The sequence below is a fragment of the Salmo trutta genome, chromosome 22 (assembly GCF_901001165.1).
Source record: "Salmo trutta chromosome 22, fSalTru1.1, whole genome shotgun sequence".
Lineage (NCBI taxonomy): Eukaryota > Metazoa > Chordata > Actinopteri > Salmoniformes > Salmonidae > Salmo > Salmo trutta.
The window spans coordinates 24,628,249-24,651,961 of NC_042978.1; the positions used below are offsets into that span (position 1 = coordinate 24,628,249).

The 23,713-nt window shown below is 43.7% G+C and overlaps 1 protein-coding gene across 2 annotated transcripts in view; it reads left to right on the forward strand.

Annotated features, from left to right (window-relative positions):
- Positions 1 to 23,713, forward strand: part of naaladl2 (N-acetylated alpha-linked acidic dipeptidase like 2) — a 288,194-nt gene that overhangs the window by 255,027 nt on the left and 9,454 nt on the right. The window contains exon 12 of one of the 2 annotated variants that reach the window (XM_029707333.1): positions 21,688 to 21,781. In XM_029707333.1, the coding sequence (XP_029563193.1) occupies positions 21,688 to 21,781 (94 nt within the window). The other variant, XM_029707334.1, reaches the window with a different exon arrangement.

Sequence of the window (23,713 nt, forward strand, 5' to 3'; positions counted from 1 at the left end):
GAAGGTCCAAGAACACAGTGGCCTCCATCATTATTAAATGGAAGAAGTTTGGAACGACCAAGACTCTTCCTAGAGCTGGCCACCTGGCCAAACTGAGCAATCGGGGGAGAAGGGCCTTGGTCAGGGAGGTGACCAAGAACCCAATGGTCACTCTGACAGAGCTCCAGAGTTCCCCTGTGGAGATGGGAGAACCTTCCGGAGGGACAACCATCTCCGCAGCACTCCACCAATCAGGTCTTTATGGTAGAGTGGCCAGACGGAAGCCATTCCTCAGTAAAAGGCACATGACAGCCCTCTTGGAGATTTCCAAAAGGCACCTAAAGGACTCTGACCATGTCAAACAAGATTCTCTGGTCTTATGAAACCAAGATTGAGCTCTTTGGCCTGAATGCCAAGCGTCACGTCTGGAGGAACCCTGGCAACATCCCTATGGTGAAGCATGGTGGTGGCGGCATCATGCTGTGGGGATGTTTTTCAGCGGGAGGAACTGTGAGACTAGTCAAGATCGAGGGAAAGATGAACGGAGCAAAGTACAGGGAGATCCTTGATGAAAACCTGCTCCAGAGCGCTCAGGACCTCAGACTGGGGCGAAAGTTCACCTTCCAACAGGGCAACGACCCTAAGCACATAACACAGGAGTGGCTTCAGGACAAGTCTCTGAATGTCCTTGAGTGGCCCAGCCAGAGCCCAGACTTTAACCCGATTGAGCATCTCTGGAGAGACCTGAAAATAGCTGTGCAGCAAAGTTCCCCATCCAACCTGAGAGAGCTTGAGAGGATCTGCAGAGAAGAATAGGAGAAACACCACAAATACAGGTGTGCCAAGCTTGTAGCGTCATACCCAAGACGAATCAAGGCTGTAATCGCTGCCAAAGGTGTTTTAACAAAGTACTGCGTAAAGGGTCTGAATATTTATGTAAATGTGATAGTTTTTTACCTTTAATACATTTGCAAAAATGTCTAAAAACCTATTTTTGCAACCAAAAAACTCCCTAGTCCTTGCCGACGAGCATATCCATGACATGATGCAGCCACCACCATGCTTGAAAATATGAGGAGTGGTACTCAGTGATGTGTTGAATTTGCCCCAAAAAACATGCTTTGTATTCAGGACAAAAAGTTAATTTCTTTGCCACATTTTTTTGCAAGATTACTTTAGTGTCTTATTGCAAACAGGATGCATGTTGGAATATTTCTCTGTACAGACTTCTTTCTTTTCACCCTATAATTTAGGTTAGTATTGTGGAGTAACTACAATGGTGTTGATCCATCCTCAGTTCTCCTATCACAGCCATTAAACTTACTGTTTTCAAATCACACTGGCCTCATGGTGAAATCCCTGAGCGGTTTTCTTCCTCTCCGACAACTGAGTTAGAGGGGTCCTTCCTATCTTTGTAGTGACTGGGTGTATTGATACACCATCCAAAGTGTAATTAGTAACTTAAGTGATATTCAGTGTCTTTTTTTTACCCTTCTACCGGTAGGTGCCCTTCTTTGCAAGGCATTGGAAAACCTTCCTGGTCTTTTTAGCTGAATCTATGTGTTATGAATACTCAGGGACAAAAAGGTGAAGATTCACGCGCAGAGTGCTGCAGGTGTTGACCTCTCTGGGCCAGTGGGACGCTTGCGTCCCACCTACTCAACAGCCAGTGGAATCCCGTGGCGCGATATTCAAATACCTTAGAAATGCTATTACTTCAATTTCTCAAACATATGACTATTTTACACCATTTTAAAGACAAGACTCTCGTTAATCTAACTACACTGTCCGATTTCAAAAAGGCTTTACAACGAAAGCAAAACATTAGATTATGTCAGCAGAGTACCCAGCCAGAAATAATCAGACACCCATTTTTCAAGCTAGCATATAATGTCACATAAACCCAAACCACAGCTAAATGCAGCACTAACCTTTGATGATCTTCATCAGATGACAATCCTAGGACATTATGTTATACAATACATGCATGTTTTGTTCAGTCAAGTTTATATTTATATCAAAAACCAGCTTTTTACATTAGCATTAGCATGTGACTAGCATGTGACTAGCATTCCCACCGAACACTTCCAGTGAATTTACTAAATTACTCACGATAAACGTTCACAAACAACATAACAATTATTTTAAAAATTATAGATACAGAACTCCTTTGTGCACTCGCTATGTCCGATGTCCGATTTCACCGAAGTGAAAGCACATTTTGCAATATTCTGAGTAGATAGCCCAGCCATCACAGGCTAGCTATTTTGACACCCACTAAGTGTGGTACTCACCAAAGTCCGATTTACTATTAGAAAAGTTTGATTACCTTTGGTGTTCTTCGTCAGAATGCACTCCCAGGACTTCTACTTCAATAACAAATGTTGGTTTGGTCCCAAATAATCCATAGTTATATCCAAATAGCGGCGTTTTGTTTGTGCGTTCAAGACACTATCCGAAGGGTAAATAAGGGTGACGCGCCCGACGCGTTTCGTGACAAAAAAAATCGAAATATTCCATTACCGTACTTCGAAGCATGTCAACCGCTGTTTAAAATCAATTTTTATGCCATTTTTCTCGTAAGAAAAGCGATAATATTCCGACCGGGAGTGGTTGTTTTCGTTCAAAGAGAGAGAAAGTAAACATGGTGTCAGCTCGGGCACGCGCCTCAGTCTCATTGTCCTCAGATCGACCACTTACAAAATGCGCTAATGTTTTTCAGCCAGGGCCTGCAAAGCCACCATTCAGCTTTCTGGCGCCTTCTGAGAGCCTATGGGAGCGTTAGAAAATGTCACGTCATGCCAGAGATCCCCTGTTTTGGTTAGAGATGATCAAGAAGGCCATGAAATGGTCAGAGAGAGCGCTTCCTGTTTGGAATCTTCTCAGGTTTTGGCCTGCCAAATGAGTTCTGTTATACTCAGACACCATTCAAACAGTTTTAGAAACTTTAGGGTGTTTTCTATCCAAATCAAACAATTATATGCATATTCTAGTTACTGGGCAGGAGTAGTAACCAGATTAAATCGGGTACGTTTTTTTATCCGGCCGTGCAAATACTGCCCCCTATCCCCAACAGGTTAATTTCGCCTTTGTGGACTGACCCGACGTTCTGCGTCGAGCCTGATGTCCAGTGGTTCTGTTCGGGGGTCGACCCCGAGGTCGGGGAGCAGGACAATCCGGACGGTTACGGTGAAATGCCTGAATCATCTCTGGGTCGAGGATTTCCTGGTCGGGGACCCAGGACCAGTCTTCAGGCCCATAACCTTCCCAGTCCACTAGATAGGCATTTGGAATCAAGGATGGCCTGAATGGGGTAGGCAGGTTCCCCTCCGACGTCCAACGGTGGGGGTGCACTGTGGGTTGAGACTGGAGAATGAAGAGGACTGTAGGTGACCGGTTTTAACAGAGACACATGGAAGGATGAGGAGATTTTATACTGACGGGGTAACTGAAGGTGGTACATAACATGGTTGATGCGATGGGTTATCTTGAAGGGACCAATGAACCGAGGACATAACTTTTTCAGGGAGGTGGAATCGGATGTCTCTGGTAGAGAGCCACACACGCTGTCTGGGGTGAAAGAGTGGCATAGGTCGGCGGCGTCTGTTGGCAAAGCGTTTGGGTATTAGAGGCTTCCTGCAGATGCCGGTGAGCGGTCTCCCATACCTGCTCACTACGCCAAAACCAGACGTCAACAGCTGGGACAGTACCAGGCTCCGCCTCCCAGGGAAACATGGGGGGGGGGGTTGGTACCCAAGTACACACTGAAACAGAGTAAGGCGGATGGATGAATGAATGAGTGAGATCTGAGCGTATTCAGCCCAGGCCATATACCGACTCCAGTCGTGTGGAGAGGCAGAACATTGTTGGCGGAGGTACTTCCCTATTTCTTGGTTCAGGCGTTCCGTCTACCTGTTGGTCTAGGGATGGTAGCCGGAGGAGAGGCTGAGGGCGACCGCCGGTCGGTCACAGAAAGGCTCGCCATACCGCAGTCAAAGACGATGTCCTCCAGAATCCCATACAGATGGAACACCTGCTGGAGCATACACTCAGCCAACTCCATGGCGTTAGGTAAATGAGGAAGAGGAACCAGGCGACACATTTTTGAAAAACGGTCTACTATGACAAGGATGGTGGTGTTACCAGAGGATTCAGGAAGGTCTGTGATGAAGTCAACAGCTATGTGGGACCAGGGTCTGTGAGGGATTGGCAAAGGTTGATGCTTATCGGAAAGGAGATGACAAGGGCTTTTGGTTTGGGCGCAGACTGGACAGGAGAGTACATAATCCCTTACGTCGGATGCCAGTAAGGACCACCAGAACTTATGGGCTAGAGGTTCGGTGGTTCGTGTAATACCCGGATGTCCTGACCCCAAGGACGTGTGACACCATTGCATCAGTTGGGGTCTAACAGCTGCTAGTACGTGACTTCTCCCAGTTGGTGTCTCAGGAGGAGCCGGGTCTGAAGTTAGGTCTTCTTGCATGGCAGAGTGAACCTCCCACTGTACCGGTACCATAATGCAAGAGGAAGGAAGAATGGGTGTAGGGTCAGAGTTACTGGTCAGAAGGTCAAACTGGCAGGAGAGAGCATCAGCTTTTACCTTTTTCTTTCCAGGGATGTAAGTAACATGAAAATGGAAGCGTGTGAAGAGAGCCCAGCAGGCTTGTCTGGAGTTTAACCTCTTGGCCCCTCTGATATATTCCAGATTACAATGATATGTTAGGATGAGAAAGGGATGTTGTGTGCCCTCCAACCAGTGGTGCCACTCCTCGAGGGCCAGCTTGATGGCGAGGAGTTCTGTTCCCCACATCGTAATTCCTCTCAGCGGAGGATAACTTCCTGGAGAAGAAGGCACAGGGATGTGATTTTGGAGGTGTTCCCACCCGGTGAGAGAGTATGGCTCCTACTTCGGAGGCATCCACCTCCAGGGTGAAAGGAAGAGTCTGATCAGGTTCCCGAAGGACAGGAGCTGAGGTGAAGAGGTGTTTGAAGTTGTTGAAAGCAGTCAGGGCGGTATCAGTCCATTGAAGGGTCCGCGTCTTTTGGCTGATAAGGGCAGTGAGGGGAGCGGCAATAGAACTGAAGTTCCGAATGAACCAGCGATAGTAGTTGGATAACCCAATGAAATGTTGGAGTTTCTTAACGGTATTGGGTTTGGGCCAGTTACTGATGGCGGTGACTTTGTTCTCATCCATGCTGAGTAGTACGAAACCGAGGAAGTTTTCCGAAGTTACATGGAAGGTGCTTTTTTCAATCTTCACATAAAGATTATGGTCAAGGAGCCGTTGAAGAACCTTTGGCACATGCTGTATGTGTTCCTTTAGGGAGTGGGAGTAAATCAGGATGTCATCAATGTAGACGATGAGAAAGCGTTTATCGTATCCTGGAAAACCTTGTTCATAAAGGATTGGAAGACGGCGTGAAATTCACTACTTGACTGAGGGAACTTACAGATAGTAAGGCCGTAGGTAAGGCCGTAGGGCATGACCAGGTATTCGTAGTACCCTCGTCCGGTGATAAAGGCCGTTTTCCATTCATCGTCTTCACGTATACGAACAAGGTTATATGCACTTTGCAGGTCGAGTTTTGTATAGATGTTGGCGCGGCCCACTTATTCAGGGGTTGCTGGGATCAGAGGAAGAGGGAAACGCTTCTTGACCGTGACGTCATTCAGGGAACGGTAATCAATACATGGACGGAGACCGTCCTTTTTTCCAACAAAGAAGAAGCTAGACGCAGCCGGGGAAGAAGGACGAATGAAACCATTTGTGAGTGTTTTATCAATGTAGTTCTCCATTGCCTCATTTTCCGAGTTAGCAAGGGGGTGAACACGGCCCATCGGTGGGGACACTCTAGAAAGTAAGTCAATAGCACTGTCCCTGTGCGATGTGGTGGCAGAGTGGAGGCCTTGATTTTGCTGAAGACATTTCTGTATTGGGCGTATTCAGATGGTATGGTGGGTGGCACTGCAGAGGCAGAGTCCTCAATGGTGGTGGCTCTGCAGGGTAGCCTGAGACAACTGGTGAAGCAGGTAGAAGACCAGGACAGTAGTTCACCTTGTCGCCACGAGATGGCAGGGTCGTGATGACAAAGCCAGGGGTGTCCGAAGACGAGTGGCTGTTTGAGGGGGATGAGAGTTCCATGAGTTGAATGGTTTAGGTTTGGAAGACTCCAATCTGGAGAGGGACGCTCTGTGTCAGGTGTGTAATGAAGCCTGTGCTCAATGGCTGCCCATCCAGGGTGTTAATCCTTAAGGGAGGGGTGACAGGTGTTAGATCAATGTCAAGCTCTTGTACTAGCTGGTGATCGATAAAATTACCTGCTGCTCCCAAATCCATCAAGCCCTCTACGTACTTAATGACCCCCTTCACGGTTATCAATACTGGAATGGAGAATTGCTTCTGGGAGATATTTAGAAATAAGGACACGCTTACCTGCATGGCAGTGGAGGGACCCTTCTCATCTCTCCTTGGGGGACGAATAGGGCAATGGCTGAGTAGATGATTTTTTCCCTCCACAGTATAGGCAGAGCCCTTCATGGATCCGCCCTTGATGTTCGATACATGGGAGAGGAGCATGGCCCAACTGCATGGGCTCTGGAAGACTCGGATGGGATGACGGAATCATGGAAAGAGAAGATTTCGGGTTCCTGGGTTGCAGAGTTGCAGAGTTCTTCGGCGGTCGGCGATGAGGTGGTCGATGGAGATGGACATACGAATATATTGATTTAAATCCTGAAGGTCACCTCTACAGGCCAGCTCCGCCTGAAGTTACCTGTTGAGCCCTCGTCGGTAAGTAAAGCAGCCTCACTCCATCCGCTCCCTGCAGCCATGGTGCAGAACTCGAGGGCATACTCAGCAGCTGAATTGTGTCCTTGTTGAAGTTCTATGAGGAGGTCTCCTATAGGACGACCGGAAGGAGAGTGATCGAATACCTCTTTGAAGAGGGTGTGGAAATGGGTCTTGGATCCGAGTTTTGTGCTGTTGGCAGTCCATATGGCGGTGGCCCAATCCAGGGATTTGCTTCTGAGTAGAGACAACAAAATCCATCCTGCTCTTGTTGGTGGCGAAGTTAGTGCGGTTGTGCTCAATGTATTTGCTGCATTGCATCAGAAATTCCTGACATTTCCCAGGTGAACCGTCATATTTTCCAGGCATGGATATGAACAAAGGAGGGCTATAGGTTACAATACCTGGTATTGGAGGAGTAGGGATAGGCTGGCGGAGAAGATGGCAGATTTCCTCCATACGCTCCTCTTGCTGGGTTAGGCACCACTGAATCTATTACGTTTTTAGGTGAAGTATTCGGTAATGAATACTCAGGGAGAAAAAGGTGTAGATTCACGCGCAGAGCATGGCAGGTGTTAATTTCGCCTTCGCAGAAGGCAGGAATCATGGTCACAGGCAGGCAAAGGTCATGCACAGGTAGGCAAACAGGCAGGTGAATCAAAACTAGCTAGGAAAAGGCTTAGTAGAGTCAAAATGAACAATACCTCACAAATGCACAAACAGAATGAACTGAACTAAATAAGGAGCTGATGAGACCAGGTGAGTAACTAACTCAGGTGAAATCAACGAACAAAAGACGTTCAAGAACACAAAGAAACAGGGCTACATTCAAGAACATGATGAAACGGAACACAAGGTTGACTAAGAAAATAAATACAGAACCTTACACTGTGCTTGAAATTCACTACTTGACTGAGGGAACTTACAGATAATTGTTTGTGTGGGGTACAGAGATCAGTAATCATTAAAAAATGATGTTAACCCCTATTATTGCACAGTGATTCCATGCAGCTTATTGTGTGACTTACTTAGCACATTTTTACTCCTGAACGTATTTAGGCTTGCGATAACAAGGGGTTGAATACTTATTAACTCAACTTACAGATAATTGTTTGTGTGGGGTACAGAGATCAGTAATCATTAAAAAATAATGTTAACCCCTATTATTGCACAGTGATTCCATGCAGCTTATTGTGTGACTTACTAAGCACATTTTTACTCCTGAACGTATTTAGGCTTGCGATTACAAGGGGTTGAATACTTATTAACTCAAGACATTTCAGCTTAATTTTTTAAAATTAATTAGTAAGCATTTCTAAAAACATAATTCCACTTTGACATTGTGGCGTTTTGTGTCTATGTCAGTGGCATAAACTCTCAATTTTATTCATTTTAAATTCAGCCTGTAACACAGCTAATTGTTTGAAAAGTCAAGGGGTGTGAATACTTTCTGAAGGCATTATACAGTATACACTGTATGCATGGTGCTCAAAGAAGGCGAGAATAATACATGTGAAGGCAAATTAGTTGTGATGATTCTTATGTGCATATTACATTATCCCCATTTCCCTCATGAGCTCACTGTGGCTGGGACTTGTTCCCTGTTGCAAAGATGCAAGCTAGGTCTACCTCATTCTCTTTGTCTCCGAGGAGCTTTCTCATATTGTTCGCCAGGTAGCCAGGGGATTCTGTGCATAGCTTACCACTCCCTGTCCTCATTTGTCATGTGTGGTTTTGGCTGCAGCTGGTAAGGGGTGGCAGTAGGACTCTGTGCAGCTAATTTTTAAAGTATGAGGTGTGTTTGAGTCTGCTCCTCTCGAGTTGGCATGGCAGGTTGGCATCGATCATGCGAGCCCCAAATGCATATACACTCCATCACCCCCGCCATTGTGTCCCCACTGGAGGCTGCACAGCACAACACAGCACAGCCACCTCAGGGCTGGAGAGACCAGAGGAACAGCTCTGGGCTACTGGGGCTCTCTCCATGTCCGTTGGCTCAGCTTGGGAATTTCAGAGGAACTTTATGGGCTAAGTAAAAATACAGAGATTGGGCTAAAATGCTTCAGTATTTCAATTTCTCCATTATAAGAACCAGGATGTTAGACACAGAACTATAAACTATGCTATTTTTATCAGCATATGTAGAGAATAATTTTTATTTGTGGCAAAACAAACTCTTTGGTTCTAGTTCTAAGTGAGAAAGAAACACATCGCATGAGTAAACATGTGAATGCAGAGCAATAGAGATTAACTAACTGCCATGGATCCTCTCTCTCAGAGAGAGCCAGATTGATGGAGACAGGGAAAGGCTCAGGGAGTTGAGGATTAGTGGAGCGTGCAGATTCCCCCAAGGACCCTCAGGTGCTCCAGCCCCTCACTACCGGACAGACGCTGCACTTATCTCATGTCACATTCCGCTCTGTTCTGTGTGAGCAACTGATATGTACCTGAGACCTCTAGACCATGGAGAAGAAAGCACAGTGTCCTCTCCTGCTGTAATAGCATGCCATCCATCCTCTGTGGAAGCAGAGATAGAGAAATGGAAATAGAATAGTTATCTCATACATGACTACAATTATCTTGTACACATCTGTGGAGGAAATAACTGCACCGGTATTTGAAATTGAACAGGACTGACTTGATGATTAACCCTGGCCGTGGGTAAAGATCCCAACTGGGTTGGGACTAGGTTTACTGAGGAAGGACAGCAAAGAGAATCAGTGGAAACAAAGCAGTGGCGGACAGAGAGAGAGAGTGCGATGGAGTCATTCTGATGGTGACTTGTTTAAATGAAGCTGCCATAGACTCTCTCCCAGGCAGCCTGGCCCTCTGAGGTGAATGGAACAACCCAGCAAGGTAGAGCAGAGTGGGATGTACAGTCAGTGTGTCACTCAGGAGACTGGCTGTCAGGGGCTGCATGGAGATGTGGGGCGAGGGGAGGAGGAAGTGGGGGAGGCGGACTCCTAGGCACATTCTCTTCTGAGCCAGCCAGGAAGAAAATAAACTAGCCAGATAAAAGTGAAGGCTCTGCATTGTGCATATACAGACTGTGTAACTTAGACCGGAGGGGGAATAGGGAGAAGTGGTGGGTAGCCTTAAGTCAGCACTAACAGGTGAAGGTTGATGACTGATTCTGCTTGATGGACTCAACATCTCCATCATCAATCTCCTAACCCCAAGTCTGACAACCCTTCCTGCAGTCTGTCCCATCATACATTTAAGTGAGGTTTGGTCATACATTTTAAAGTGTCATTATAAAATGAATCGGATGATTCTGACAAGGGGTGGGTTCGTTTCTAACCCAGTGGAGCAGTGGTATAATATGAGAGAGGAAATTAATAGAGATTGTGTGGGCATTGAATAGAGAACTGTAAATTGCCATAGTTTTCATCACTAAATACAGTTGCTATACTGGTTTGATCCTTTCATGTACTTCTTACCTTGAGGGTACAGCAGGAAACTGAGAGAGTCAATAGAGAATGTGTCTGTCATCTAGTTGGGGGTGGGGCAGCTTGCAGGTCTGCCAAGGTGTTATAATGACAGGAGGCAGAGTACCATCTTGATTTCTCACCCTCTGGCTACCAAAGACACGGCGGCACATTGAGACCGCCGCTGGCATGCCACGCCTCCCTCACTCCTCACCCTCTGTATGCAGCCTGATACCTACAGTGAGGGGAAAAAGTATTTGATCCCCTGCTGATTTTGTATGTTTGCCCACTGACAAAGAAATGATCAGTCTATAATTGTAATGGTAGGTTTATTTGAACAGTGAGAGACAAAATGACACCAAACAAATACAGAAAAACGCATGTCAAAAATGTTATGAAATGATTTGCATTTTAATGAGGGAAATAAGTATTTGACCCTTCTGCAAAACATGACTTAGTACTTGGTGGCAAAACCCTTGTTGGCAATCACAGAGGTCAGACGTTTCTTGTAGTTGGCCACCAGGTTTGCACACATCTCAGGAGGGATTTTGTCCCACTCCTCTTTGCAGATCTTCTCCAAGTCATTAAGGTTTCGAGGCTGACGTTTGGCAACTCGAACCTTCAGCTCCCTCCACAGATTTTCTATGGGATTAAGGTCTGGAGACTGGCTAGGCCACTCCAGGACCTTAATGTGCTTCTTCTTTGTTGCCTTGGCCGTGTGTTTTGGGTCATTGTCATGCTGGAATACCCATCCACAACCCATTTTCAATGCCCTGGCTGAGGGAAGGAGGTTCTCACCCAAGATTTGACAGTACATGGCCCCGTCCATCGTCCCTTTAATGCGGTGAAGTTCTCCTGTCCCCTTAGCAGAAAAGCATCCCCAAAGCATAATGTTTCCACCTCCATGTTTGACGGTGGGGATGGTGTTCTTGGGGACATAGGCAGCATTCCTCCTCATCCAAACACGCGAGTTGAGTTGATGCCAAAGAGCTCCATTTTGGTCTCATCTGACCACAACACTTTCACCCAGTTGTCCTCTGAATCATTCAGATGTTCATTGGCAAACTTCTGACGGGCATGTATATGTGCTTTCTTGAGCAGGGGGACCTTGCGGGCGTTGCAGGATTTCAGTTCTTCACGGCGCAGTGTGTTACCAATTGTTTTCTTGGTGACTATGGTCCCAGCTGCCTTGAGATCATTGACAAGATCCTCCCGTGTAGTTCTGGGCTGATTCCTCACCGTTCTCATGATCATTGCAACTCCACGAGGTGAGATCTTGCATGGAGCCCCAGACCGAGGAAGACTGACAGTTCTTTTGTGTTTCTTCCATTTGCGAATAATCACACCAACTGTTGTCACCTTCTCACCAAGCTGCTTGGCGATGGTCTTGTAGCCCATTGTAGCCTTGTGTAGGTCTACAATCTTGTCCCTGACATCATTGGAGAGCTCTTTGGTCTTGGCCATGGTGGAGAGTTTGGAATCTGATTGATTGATTGCTTCTGTGGACAGGTGTCTTTTATACAGGTAACAAACTAAGATTAGGAGCACTCCCTTTAAGAGTGTGCTCCTAATCTCAGCTCGTTACCTGTATAAAAGACACCTGGGAGCCAGAAATCTTTCTGATTGAGAGGGGGTCAAATACTTATTTCCCTCATTAAAATGCAAATCAATTTAGAACATTTTTGGCATGCGTTTTTCTGGATTTTGTTGTTGTTATTCTGTCTCTCACTGTTCAAATAAACCTACCATTAAAATTATAGACTGATCATTTCTTTGTCAGTGTGTAAACGTACAAAATCAGCAGGGGATCAAATACTTTTTTCCCTCACTGTATACCCCCAGATCGACTGGGGAGTAGTGGGCTGTGTTAGGAGGGTTATAGAGAGCTTGACATGGCAGGTAAACTAAGCTGCGGCTAAAGAAATGTAATCCGAGTGCCAAACTCATCTGTGTCTAGCTGTGTGAGGCTGACACACCAAGGCTGGACACCATTGAAAGACTCTCAACGTTATCATCTACAATTACCCTGGAAGATCCCTAAGGGGCAAAATGTGAAACGCAAAAAAAGGATGAAAGTTCGTTTTTTTCATTTGGATCAAACCTTATCTCATGTGTGGATAGCTCCAGTTGTCAGGATAAACTGTTTGTTGTGTCTTGGTAGAGATAAGAAATTCACACTTGAATGTCCTGCCATAACTTCTCTCTCTCATACCATAGAGGCTGCTTCTAGCTGGTCAATACATAGCAAAAAATAAGGTTTAAGGCTTTAGCAGAGGAAGGTTAAGTAGCAAGTAAGATGATCTATGTGACTAGCAGCCTGTCACGGCTACAATATTCATTGCCCTGGCTTCTGCCCTATTAGTGCAGCTTTGTTTTTCATGTTAGGAAATCACATGCACATTCTCACTTTATTTTAGCTCCATTTTAGCCAGACAGGTGCAGTAGAGGATGAAGCCAGTCTCTCTCACTAATATAAAGTGACTATTAATATGCGTCAGGGGTGCTCTGTCAGACTTACTCTCCTAATTGTCATTTATTGGTTTCTTTGTCAGTGCTGCCATGTGTAACTCTCCAAGATGTTCATTAGACTGGGAAGGAGAAATCACAAAAGCTTCACTTGTGAATTTGATATCTGACCGTGTTCAGCTTTTTCCTCCACAAGTAGTCAAGGGAAATATTAGGCCTGATTTCTTTGTGAATATGCTGTACAGTCAAACGTGCGTATGAAATAGTCCCATTTAGATTTGATAAAATGTGCAATTTTTTTGTTGTTTCTGAAAATGGTCAGATTTTTCTATCTGACTAGGTTTCATAAGACCATGAACAGAACTCTGTTTATGTGGAATCCATTTTTACATACAGTATGTCTACTAAAACATACCCACTTTCAAAATGGAGCTGAATATGCCGTTCTCTCCTTAAAAATTGAGATTAATTCCGTGACCTCTGACTAATTTAAGAAAATATCGTCTGTGCAATGAAATGTGCTAGCAACAGCAGTTCAGACAGAAAACGCCATGTATTCATTTAACCAGTTATTAGATAAGATCACAATACATTCAATACGTTAGTCTTTGCATCAGGCTCTGCTCCTTCTGGGTATCTCACTGCCAGAGCGTGCATCATGTTAAGATGAAAATAATTACAGGCTGTACGATTTCCCCTGCAGGAAGGAAACCAAACCAAACCTGTGGTGGGTGGGTTCAAGACAATGGAACAGCATACTATTGAGCAAGCAACAGCACTAAAGGCAACAGAACATGTGTGTAAAAATGATCAGCTTAAAAAGACCGCCATATTAAAGCTGCGATATGTAACTTTTTGGGACAACTCGACAAAATTCACATAGAAATGGGAGTTATAGATCTGTCGTTCTCATTCAAAGCAAGTCTAAGAAACTCTAGATCTGAGAAACTCTAGATCTGTTCTATGTGCGCTATGCTTCCTGTTTTTTGTTTCGTTTTTGCGTCTTTTACTTTCAGTTGAAAATACTATATTTTTGGTTATGTAAAATATATTTCACAGCAGTTTAGATGGTACAATGATTCTCTACACCATACTTGTTTGTTTTGTCACATAACTGAAATTAGGTTAACTCTTAGAATTTTTGCAACCAGGAAATGACGGTGTGACTTTTGCATAGTGCATCTTTAAGGCAGGAAGTGTTTGTAGAATATGATTGGTGTGACGTCAGCTGATGCCAATCCTCGGGTTTCCTGTCTGAACCGGCTGCGCTTGATTAATATCAAAGCCTCTGTCCACTCATGTAGGCTACAGGAGATATAGGGTAAATAGTAGACAAAGGAGAAACCATGGAGGATATCAGACTACTTGCCTGGCTTACCTCTTTAAGAAAAGAAACAGGAGTTTAAAAGATTCCAGGTAGCTGGAGACTGTGGTGAATTCTCTTCACTCTACCTCTCAAGCCGGAGCCTAAATGGGGGAGTTTATTGCACCCTAATATATAACATGACGAGGTGTCAAGGAGTCATTTTCCCTGACACACTGGGGTTTTACTCTCTGTTTTGATGGCAGTCTCGTCGACACGCTCCTTTATCACCTGGCTAACACAACTGGCAGACTCATTGTATGAGAGCTGACACAAGCCCATTTGACGTGCATTGTAATGGAGGAGTGTAATTTGTCAGCAGATCCGGTGCTGCCCAGACATCTCTCTCTCAGCAGAGTGCAGCGGCAGTTCCCTGGACAGCCCAACCTGGCCTCGCTGTTCATCCATCACAGCTCCTGATTAAACATCCCATTGCTCTCTGCTCTACTGAGGCCTCTTCATATCCTCACACTGAAAGCCAAAAAATCAAGACAAGATGACACGTAAGGGAGTTATCCTGGAACATTTTTGAGCTTGAAATTTCTTCACCAATTCCCAAAGTTGTTTTTGTTAGGACTGTTCTTGTTTGAAATGCTGGTGTGCATACCTCAATAAAAGGATATATATACTTTCTACCCACTGGATCTGTTATTATATGAATACTTGTTCATCAAATGAGACCTAAGGCTGTGGAAAGAGATGTGTTGTGGCTGTGGGGCATTTTGCTTCAGGATATCAACATACACTGAGTATACAGAACATTAAGAACACCTGCTATTTCAATGACATAGACTGACCAGATGAATACAGGTGAAAGTTATGATCTCTTATTGATGTCACTTGTTAAATCCGCTTCAATCAGTATAGACGAAGGGGAGGAGACAGGTTAAAAAAGCATTTTTAAGCCATGAGACAATTGAGGCATGGATTGTGTATGTGTGCCATTCAGAGGGTGCATGGGCAAGACAAAAGATTTAAGTGACTTTGAACGGGGTATGGTACTAGGTGCCAGGCTAACCGGTTTGTGTCAAGAACTGCAAAGCTGCTGGGCTTTTCACGCTCAACAGTTTCCTGTGTGTATCAAGAATGGTCCACCACCCAAAGGACATCCAGCCAACTTGACACAACTGAGGGAAGCATTGGAGTCAACATGGGCCAGCATCCCTGTGGAGCACATTCAACACCTTGTAGAGTCCATGCCCCGACGAATTGAGGCTGTTATGAGGGCAAAAGGGGTGCAACTCAATATTACGAAGGTGTTCTTAATGTTTTGTACACTCAGAATAAAGATGATTGTCTCTGATTATGACCAAGCTGATTTACACTGAAATCTATGGTATTTATTGTTTATGTCATAATGCATAAGCAAAGCTTTCTTTTTTATTCATGTTAATTAGTCTTTAGAATTGGGACTGGGTTTCTTTGATTCAAGCAAATGTCATCTCTATTTTCTCACACTTGAAATGCTTCTCGTTTCTCTGATCCACTGTATTAGTCACTTCAGCGATGGACCCTGCAGTGTTTTTAGAAGTCCCACAAAAGCCAATTAAGAGAGCCTAAACTGCATTTATTATTAGGCAAAATGGCACTTAAATTGAAATTGTTAAAAATATATGCAGACCTAAATCCTCATCACCCTCTGCCTTTGCTCCTGAGGGGGAAGCAGTGTCTGTGCTCCCAGATTGAGCCTGTTGCGCTGCATTCGGCTCTCAGGCGTGCAATGTCTTCAAAAAACCATCAGTGATTAATAATTAACTAAACACAACGCAACTCCTCTCAATCGTGTCCATGCACACTATTGGATGAATACATACTGTATAAACAGCCCATTGCTTTTATTAATGGTGCTCCGTCTTTGTTAGTGCCGCTTTGTGATGTTTTCTTCCTTTTTTTCTCTATGCAATTTTCTGTTTTCTTTATCAGAAATCTTCAACATATCCAGACCTTAGACATCGCATCACATGCACAAGATGAACAAAATCAAATATATATGGTTATTACCATGTAATCAATAGTACACTATCTGAGGAAATTAAAACATGGCTGCTGGCTACAGCCATCCATGTTAGTCCAACTGACTCTCATAACAAAGAAGAATGGAATACTTGGTTGGGTGAGGAAGAAGCTAGCACATCAAACCCTGGCCTATCCTGATTGGCTCATCCATCATAATTGTCTCTTGGGGCTGTGGTGTGATGTGGTGGGTGGATGGATGGGTGAATTTGGAAAGTGGCACGAATGATTGGCAGTGGGCAAAGAGGTGCCATTTTATTGTGTTTTTAGGAAATTATATGTGAGATTGGGTCATGCCACTCCTCTCAGGGATCTGTCAGCTATGTTTATTAAAGAGTTCTGTCATCATGGCTCCTCCTTCTCTCTTGATGCCTCATGATTGTAAATGACAGGAGCAGTGGCATGCGGGCCCTTTCCCTTAAGGAGATACACACATGCACACGCCAATTATCCACCTCACTACTTTAACACTCACATACTCCTCTGTTTGATGTGTACAGTCATTGCTCCCCAAATGCTGTTTAGCCTTGTGCACAGAAAGGATCTCATCAAAATCTGCCAACGTTCTTAAGCACTTCATCCACTTCCCTGTGGGTTTAAAGGTATTAGTCCATGCACTAGTTTGGGCCCAGCATTTAGAGAGATCCATTAGCATAGGCGTCCTTGTTGTGCTAGCAACACACTTTGAGATGCTGGGCGACCATATGGTGCTGGGAACCACAAAGTGCATTTGATCCTTTTAATAGCAACCTTTCCTCTGTAGTGGGAAGAAGAAAAGAGACTTGGATTATGGTCCTGGCTTAAACCCAACTCCAAGTTTTCTTTGCATTTTAAAGGCTGCATGCCCTTCACAGTCTTTAGCAGATGCTTGAATTATGCATATTCATTCTTTTTGCTATTATATCTGCTCTGAGATTCTGTCCTGTTTTGGAGAATTTTGTAAAAAGTGAAAAAACATTTATAGATAATTGGTTAGCCTTTACTTGAACCATCTGTCACAATGCCTTCATAATGCTATCCTGGAACTGTATAGATGTAATTTAGGAGTCTGTAACGACTGCCATGAGAGAGAGTGGAACAAAACGCAGCGGAGTTAGTGTTCATCATATTTAATTATTAAAGAACACTATGCAAACAAAACAAGAAAAACCGACAGCCAAACAGTCCTGTCAGGTGAAACACAATGACAGAAACAATTACCCACAAAACCCCAACAGAAAAACATGCACTTATGTGTGACTCCCAATCAACCACAACGAACTTCAGCTGTGCCTGATTGGGAGCCACACACGGCCCAAAACAAAGAAATACAAAAACATAGAAAAGAACAGAACGCCCACCCTCTCTATGGCCAGGGCGTTACAGAGTCATAACAATGGATATTAGTTGTAGTTGAATATGGGAAATGAATTAACTATGATGCTCTCATGTTGGGTGTTAGGGATGGATTTAGCTCATTATTGATAAATTGTGAAGTTGTGCGAAATTGTTTTTCTTTTATAAATTAACTTTGTTAGGCCTTGCGCATTTAAAAACCCCATGGAGTTATTTGAAATACTCTCTACACTTCGATTGCACAGGTCCAGGTTGGCCTACTCTTGTATTCAGAACTTATTAGCAGAACTTCTTAGCATACACAGTATATGCAGTGACAAACACTCTGCAAACCAGCTCTCAGAAACAACCCCCAATCTGTCTTCTTTATTATTTAACCCTTAACAAACCCTGTGCCATCTGCTATTTTAATGAAGGGAGCAGAAGGCTGCCAGACATAGAATCAATCTTGCTGGAAATATTGCATGCATAGACAAGGATCTGCAATGGTCCACAAACCGTTAATTAATTAAGTGCTGTTTCTGGTAGCCCTTATTTTAAGGACCAACCAATAAGTTCCATTGAGTGATCTAACAGGGCTTTGGCAAATAAAAAGCACTAGCCAGACACAATCACTGGCTCACCCAGTTTGTATCCCAGCGCATGACCAGACTAATGATGAGGTTGTCTTGGGGACTGTAGAACATGATGTGAAAAATGCTATAGTGGTACTGGAATTGTTTGCTTAAAAGCATGTCACTCTATTGGTGCTATTGGTGGAAGTAAAGGTCATTTACTTTCAGATATGCCAGCATTTAGTGAATTTGCCCGAACAGTCTGCTGGCGTTGACCGACTCCCTCTTCATGTTTTCCTGTCATTTCGTTCAATTTAATTATGGCTAAAGGAATTTGCAGAGGACATCAGTTATTTTCCCAATCAAATGTTTGACTGTTGCTTAAATGTGTCTGTGCATTTCCCTGCAGAAACGTTGCCCTCACGCTGTTCTGGGCTCTAGACCTAACTGATGGAAACTGTACATTACTAGTATCTACCATCTGTTGATGAAGCTGTGTGAAGATATTCTCAATCTGAGATCCTTCATCGTGGAACTGATTTAGCATCCTTACTTGAACGCAGGTATCGAGTCCCTAAAGACTGTGTTATATGCACTGGTTATATGCACTGTGTGAGCATAGTTCACCCAACCAACTCGTCTACTAATGGTTCAGTTGCTTAGATACTGTACTTATTGATACAGCATTGGTCATGGGGATGCCTTCAACTTCTGTTGTTGTTGCTAATTTAATGTCATATAAAATAAGTGAATAGGCTTAGATTATTGTCATAAAATGTGTCATTGTGTGAGGCTGACCACCTCTTACATTGCGGTGGAAACCTGTGGCTTAGATTGTTTAATTTCTTAGTTGGACTTATTTTACAGTACAGAGTATGTCACTGTTTATGACAATGCCGTTCTTGAGCTGGAAGTCAATTATATGGTTAAATACCTTCTGGTCTTACACTAAACATAAAAAAAATATAGAATGTTTCATCAGTTGTGTGTACTCATAAACATGGTCGAGTGCTGCACACTATATTCTTACATATAGATGAAATTGTTTTCAATGAAAAACCTGCGCAAGCAAACAAGCAACAAAATAAAATACCCATGATGCTCCTCTGCAGTGGTTTCAAGGGTCAATGTCTCTTGTGTAATAGCCCAACCATCTAAGAGATGAGTGGCTAAAAATAAAACAAGTTTTTGTACCTGAAAATAATGAGGCATTGCGACTGTAAATGTCTCTGAGTGTTTGTGTAGTGCACAGAAATGTGTGGAATGGATCTCCAGTGAGGATGTAGAGGTATTGGCTGGGCTGAGAAACAAGGGAAGTGAGGTGTGTCTTTGTGTATGGTGGTGAGCCAAAGAAACTGGTATTTTACCACTATACATGCTCATGTTTTATAATTATGTGCCAGTATGCAGTGTTACATCATTCAGTTTTAATGTTTTGTTCAGAGAATGCACTGGATTTCAGTCACCAGTTAAGCTCTTTGGTAACTAGGCCAATGAGTCAGGAATTACAACCTATTCTCTCAGCTGACACTGATCAGTACAAACATTGTTTGCGGTCAGCAGTGACTTTTTAAATAAGACGACACACGCAGTAGTACTCATCTGTCTGACCGTGATGTGTGGGTTGACCCCTGAAATGGGTTAACACAGCACTAGAGACAAACGTCCTCAACAGTATGTAGCTGAGCTCTGAGCTTTATTGGTCCTGTCTCCTCTGCTGTGAATTAGCATGGTCCTCTGCAAGCTTCTCCTAGGGAGCCCTCTGCTGTCAATAACCACAGTGTGCTTCCTCCCTCTGCCTGGCCTCCTCCACCTCTTTCTCCTACTCTGTAATGTACACAAATATATTCCCCCACAAAGCCCTGCAGTGCCTGGCCATGTCCCGGAGAGAAAGGTAGGCAGGATTTAAAACCCCCAGTACAGACAAACTGACAGCTTCTCAGGGGCAGGTAAGCAATCTCACTCAGCGCTGGAGGGGAGACTCAGAGGGAGGCAGGAGAGTGGAAAGGACAGGCCGCAGTGTTAACCTGGTGCAAATACAATAATAAAGTTTGGTCAAATGAAGTGGACCTAATTGGGATTTCAACTTATATCTACATTTTAGGAAGGAAATTTAGAGCATTCAACTGGTCTGTGATTGACATTCATATTTAGTAACGATATTTTGGGGGCAATATGGGATCATTGGATGCTAAGCCTATAAAATATTATTCCAGACTGCCTGCATCACTGATGTTAGCATTCCAATGAATAAGTTAGGCTGTTTTTTTATTTTGGGAAAGAATGTGAAATTCTCTCTGTTTTCAAATACTGTATAATCACCAACCTACCCCAAAATATTAATGTGGAAGAATAATGAAGTCACGCACTAGTGTATTTCACTTTTCTGAAAGTCTGGTGGAAAGGAATGGACATGTAACCAGCTGGTTTGGTCTGCTGTCTTCCAGGACCTTCACATTGTCATATTTTGTTCTTCACCTTTCTTTTCCCTTCTTTATGTTGTATGCTTTTGTTCTGCCATCCGTAGAGTGAGGATCCAAAAACAAGGCCATAAATTAGAAATCAGTGGTCTTTTCTGTCTGGAACATTAAACAGGCTTGATGTATGCTTATTACTCACTTCACTCAAATCAATGGTCTAATCTTTTCCCTCTGTGATTGATTTCCCAGCAGCCTACAGAACTTACACTGTAGGTGATTTAATAAACACCAGAAAAGTGCTATAAAATAGGAATACTCGACTAGAATGTTAAAACACCAACCTGGGTAGTATACAGTAGTAAAATACAAGTGTCATTTGAGATTTTCTTTACAACAATTGTTCAACAATAGTCTAGTAGCTCAAATGTAAACACATTGTGTTTAGCTACAGCTTCCAATCTTCTATGTCCCACAGTCATGTTCCAGAGGTCCAGCCCAGAGTGGGGAGTGTGTCCAGCCCCTAGTTATCACCAGTAATGTGGACTGAAGACAGAGGTCTGTGGTGTCCGGCCTGGGTCTATGGACCACCCATAGAGAGGGGGTCAGTGGCCTGGCTGTCCCCAGCCTGGGTGACCCTGGGGACTGGCCGGGGGAAACAGTAACCCTCAGCACCCATCACAGGTGTCTATGTCACTGAGCACACTAACTGGGGTCAGCGTCTAACAGACTCCTCACAAAGAAGCGGGCCAATTGCTTTTCTCTGCTAAGGCCAGAGTAGGTCAGGCGGAAGAAACACTGCTGATAAGTGACCTTTTCTCATTCCCTGCATTCTGCTGGACTGGGTCAACCAATGGACTACATGCAGAATGCTGACTGACTGACTGAGTGCACCTCTGATATCAGTCTATGTAATACACCGTGGGATATGCGTGGCTCAGTAAAGGTTGATTAGGTAGGGTGGAGGTCAGCCGTGCGAGTATTGAATTCTGTCTAGATATGGAGCAAGATATGGAACAATGTGTTGCCTTGTTGCATCCAATGCAGAGGGCTTAGAAAGCTACCAACTGAGAGTGGAACCAAATCATTGAGTAGATTGGCAATGGCAGTCTAAAGCTGGTAAAGGATATAACTGAACTAACAGTTGTGGTTCAGTGCATTAATGAGCACACTGTTTCTAGCAGGGAGTAAAACAACAACAACAACAAATACAACAACAACATACTTTATTATTGTATGAGTAGTATTCAGCATGGGATTCACTCAAGTAGTCATTTGTAACACATTTAACTGTGTTTGGATCCAGTACTACAGGCTTTAAACTGTGTTCTGCTGTTTATTTAGATGACAGCAGAGGTCATTCTTCGACTCGTCAATGATCCAGTACTTCCATTCTATCCTCTTGATATCGCCCTGGATGTTCAGAATAAACTCAAAGGTAAGACACAATCTTGTTTATTCTATCCTTTGGCGTTTCATGATATTGCATGAATGAAGGACTTTTTCAGCCATCATTGAATTTGTACTACTATGTTATTATCTTCGACTGAATCAAACATGCATGACAAAACAACAATGAACAATGTAACTATTGTGCAATACCCACATCGGAGTGAAGTGAATGAAGCATCTATTGGTGCTCTGGTTGTTTGCTGAGCCACGTGGGTCTATGCAGTGACATAACTCATATCTGCAGTCCACCCACCCAGCCAGCCAGCCAGCACCAGGCCACAGCAGGTCCCCCTCTCCCTCCTCTCTCTCCTTCTCTCTCTCTCTCTCTCTCTCCCATAAGAATGATTTAGAGGCAGATCATCTGTTTAGGTGGACATATCGATCGCCTCTATCACGCCTCATGAGTCCAATGCCAAGTGACCTTGATTTTTGCATTTGTAAAATTTAAATCCTGGCCGGGTCATCTTTCTTTTCGCCAGCCTTGGACTCGACTGCCTCTTTCGTCTCAGACCTGAGTTCTGTTATGTCACACAGGATGAGAATGAACATTTGACAAAGCCAGGAAGGGGTATTTCATCTCACCACTACTTCATCAAACAATCCAATAGCTTGGGTTTTCACTCCCTCCCTCCCCCCCGCCCTCCCTCCCAAAGGCTCAATGTATTTTTAAAGGAAGTTAGAATTGGATATAGCCTATACTTTAAAAGCAATTAATGATAATGCAGACTTACAGACCTCTTTGGTTTACTTTACTGTCACCTCTCATGGACTTTTAGAGGTAACTGATGAATGGGACTTCCCACCCTCATCCTGACCTTGTGCATCAGAGGTGTAATTTGGTTGTAATGTTAAATATTCATGCAGACAGAGCGAGCGTAGGACAGGTGAGGTGCATAATCACCACATAGTCTTGTCTCTCCTGGCTCAGTGTCCATAAAACTGTGTCCTAGTAGTTATATATCAGCTCAACCATATTCCCATTGCTCTGCATAGTCACTGTCTACTGAATCACACACAGGTGGTGCACCGTGTATGATTAGAAATGCTATGTCATTGGTTTCAAATATTTGATTACTTTAAGGTAGTTTCCGTTATTGTAATAATTTCACACAAAAGGTATAACGCTTCATTTTCCATATTTTTGTCATTCTGTATTTGATTGAAGGTACCATTTTACACTGAGTTAACATTTTGTGGTGTTCATACAGTGCTCATACATGTGGTGCTCATACAGCCATGGTATTGTAGAGAATCTGTTTATACAGTGGGTCTTCACCATGGCCAGTAAGCATTTAAACCACAAATGAGGTTTCTATCTCGCAATTCACTCTGCATTGCAGACAGCTGCTAAGACAGTGAAACACTGATATGTATAACTTACTCATGATGCCTCATTGTGGGAAGCACTGCGGTTCCGCTTCTTTATCCAAGACTAATGTCCACAAACGAGGCGGCTCTGTGATTGAGATGGAATGATTACCTGGCCGTGGTCTCTCCCGTCGAAGGGTCAGGGAACTAATGCCTTTAGAAGCCCAGTCGCAAACAGGTTGAATTAAATATAGAATGCTTTTATCATTGTGGTTAAAAATAAAGAAGTGAGATGGGAGAGAGGTAAATAAATAATTTTAGGTTTCTGAGTTGATCCCTGGATTTTAGCCCAGCCTCATGCTGTTTTGGGATTGGAACAGTAAATGGATTTTCAGACACCACATAAAATTGCACTATTCATGAGGACGAGTAATGGATTGTCTGAGATCAAACAGGCAAGGCTAATTGAAACCTTTAAAATCTTTTGTTCACTTTTTATTCAAAATGAACGATTTGGTAACTTGCATTTTTTCAGAAGTACAGTAGCTGCACTTTGAAGCCAATCAGTTCTGGAAAAGGAAAAAATGGTATGTGTGTGTGTGTGTGTGTG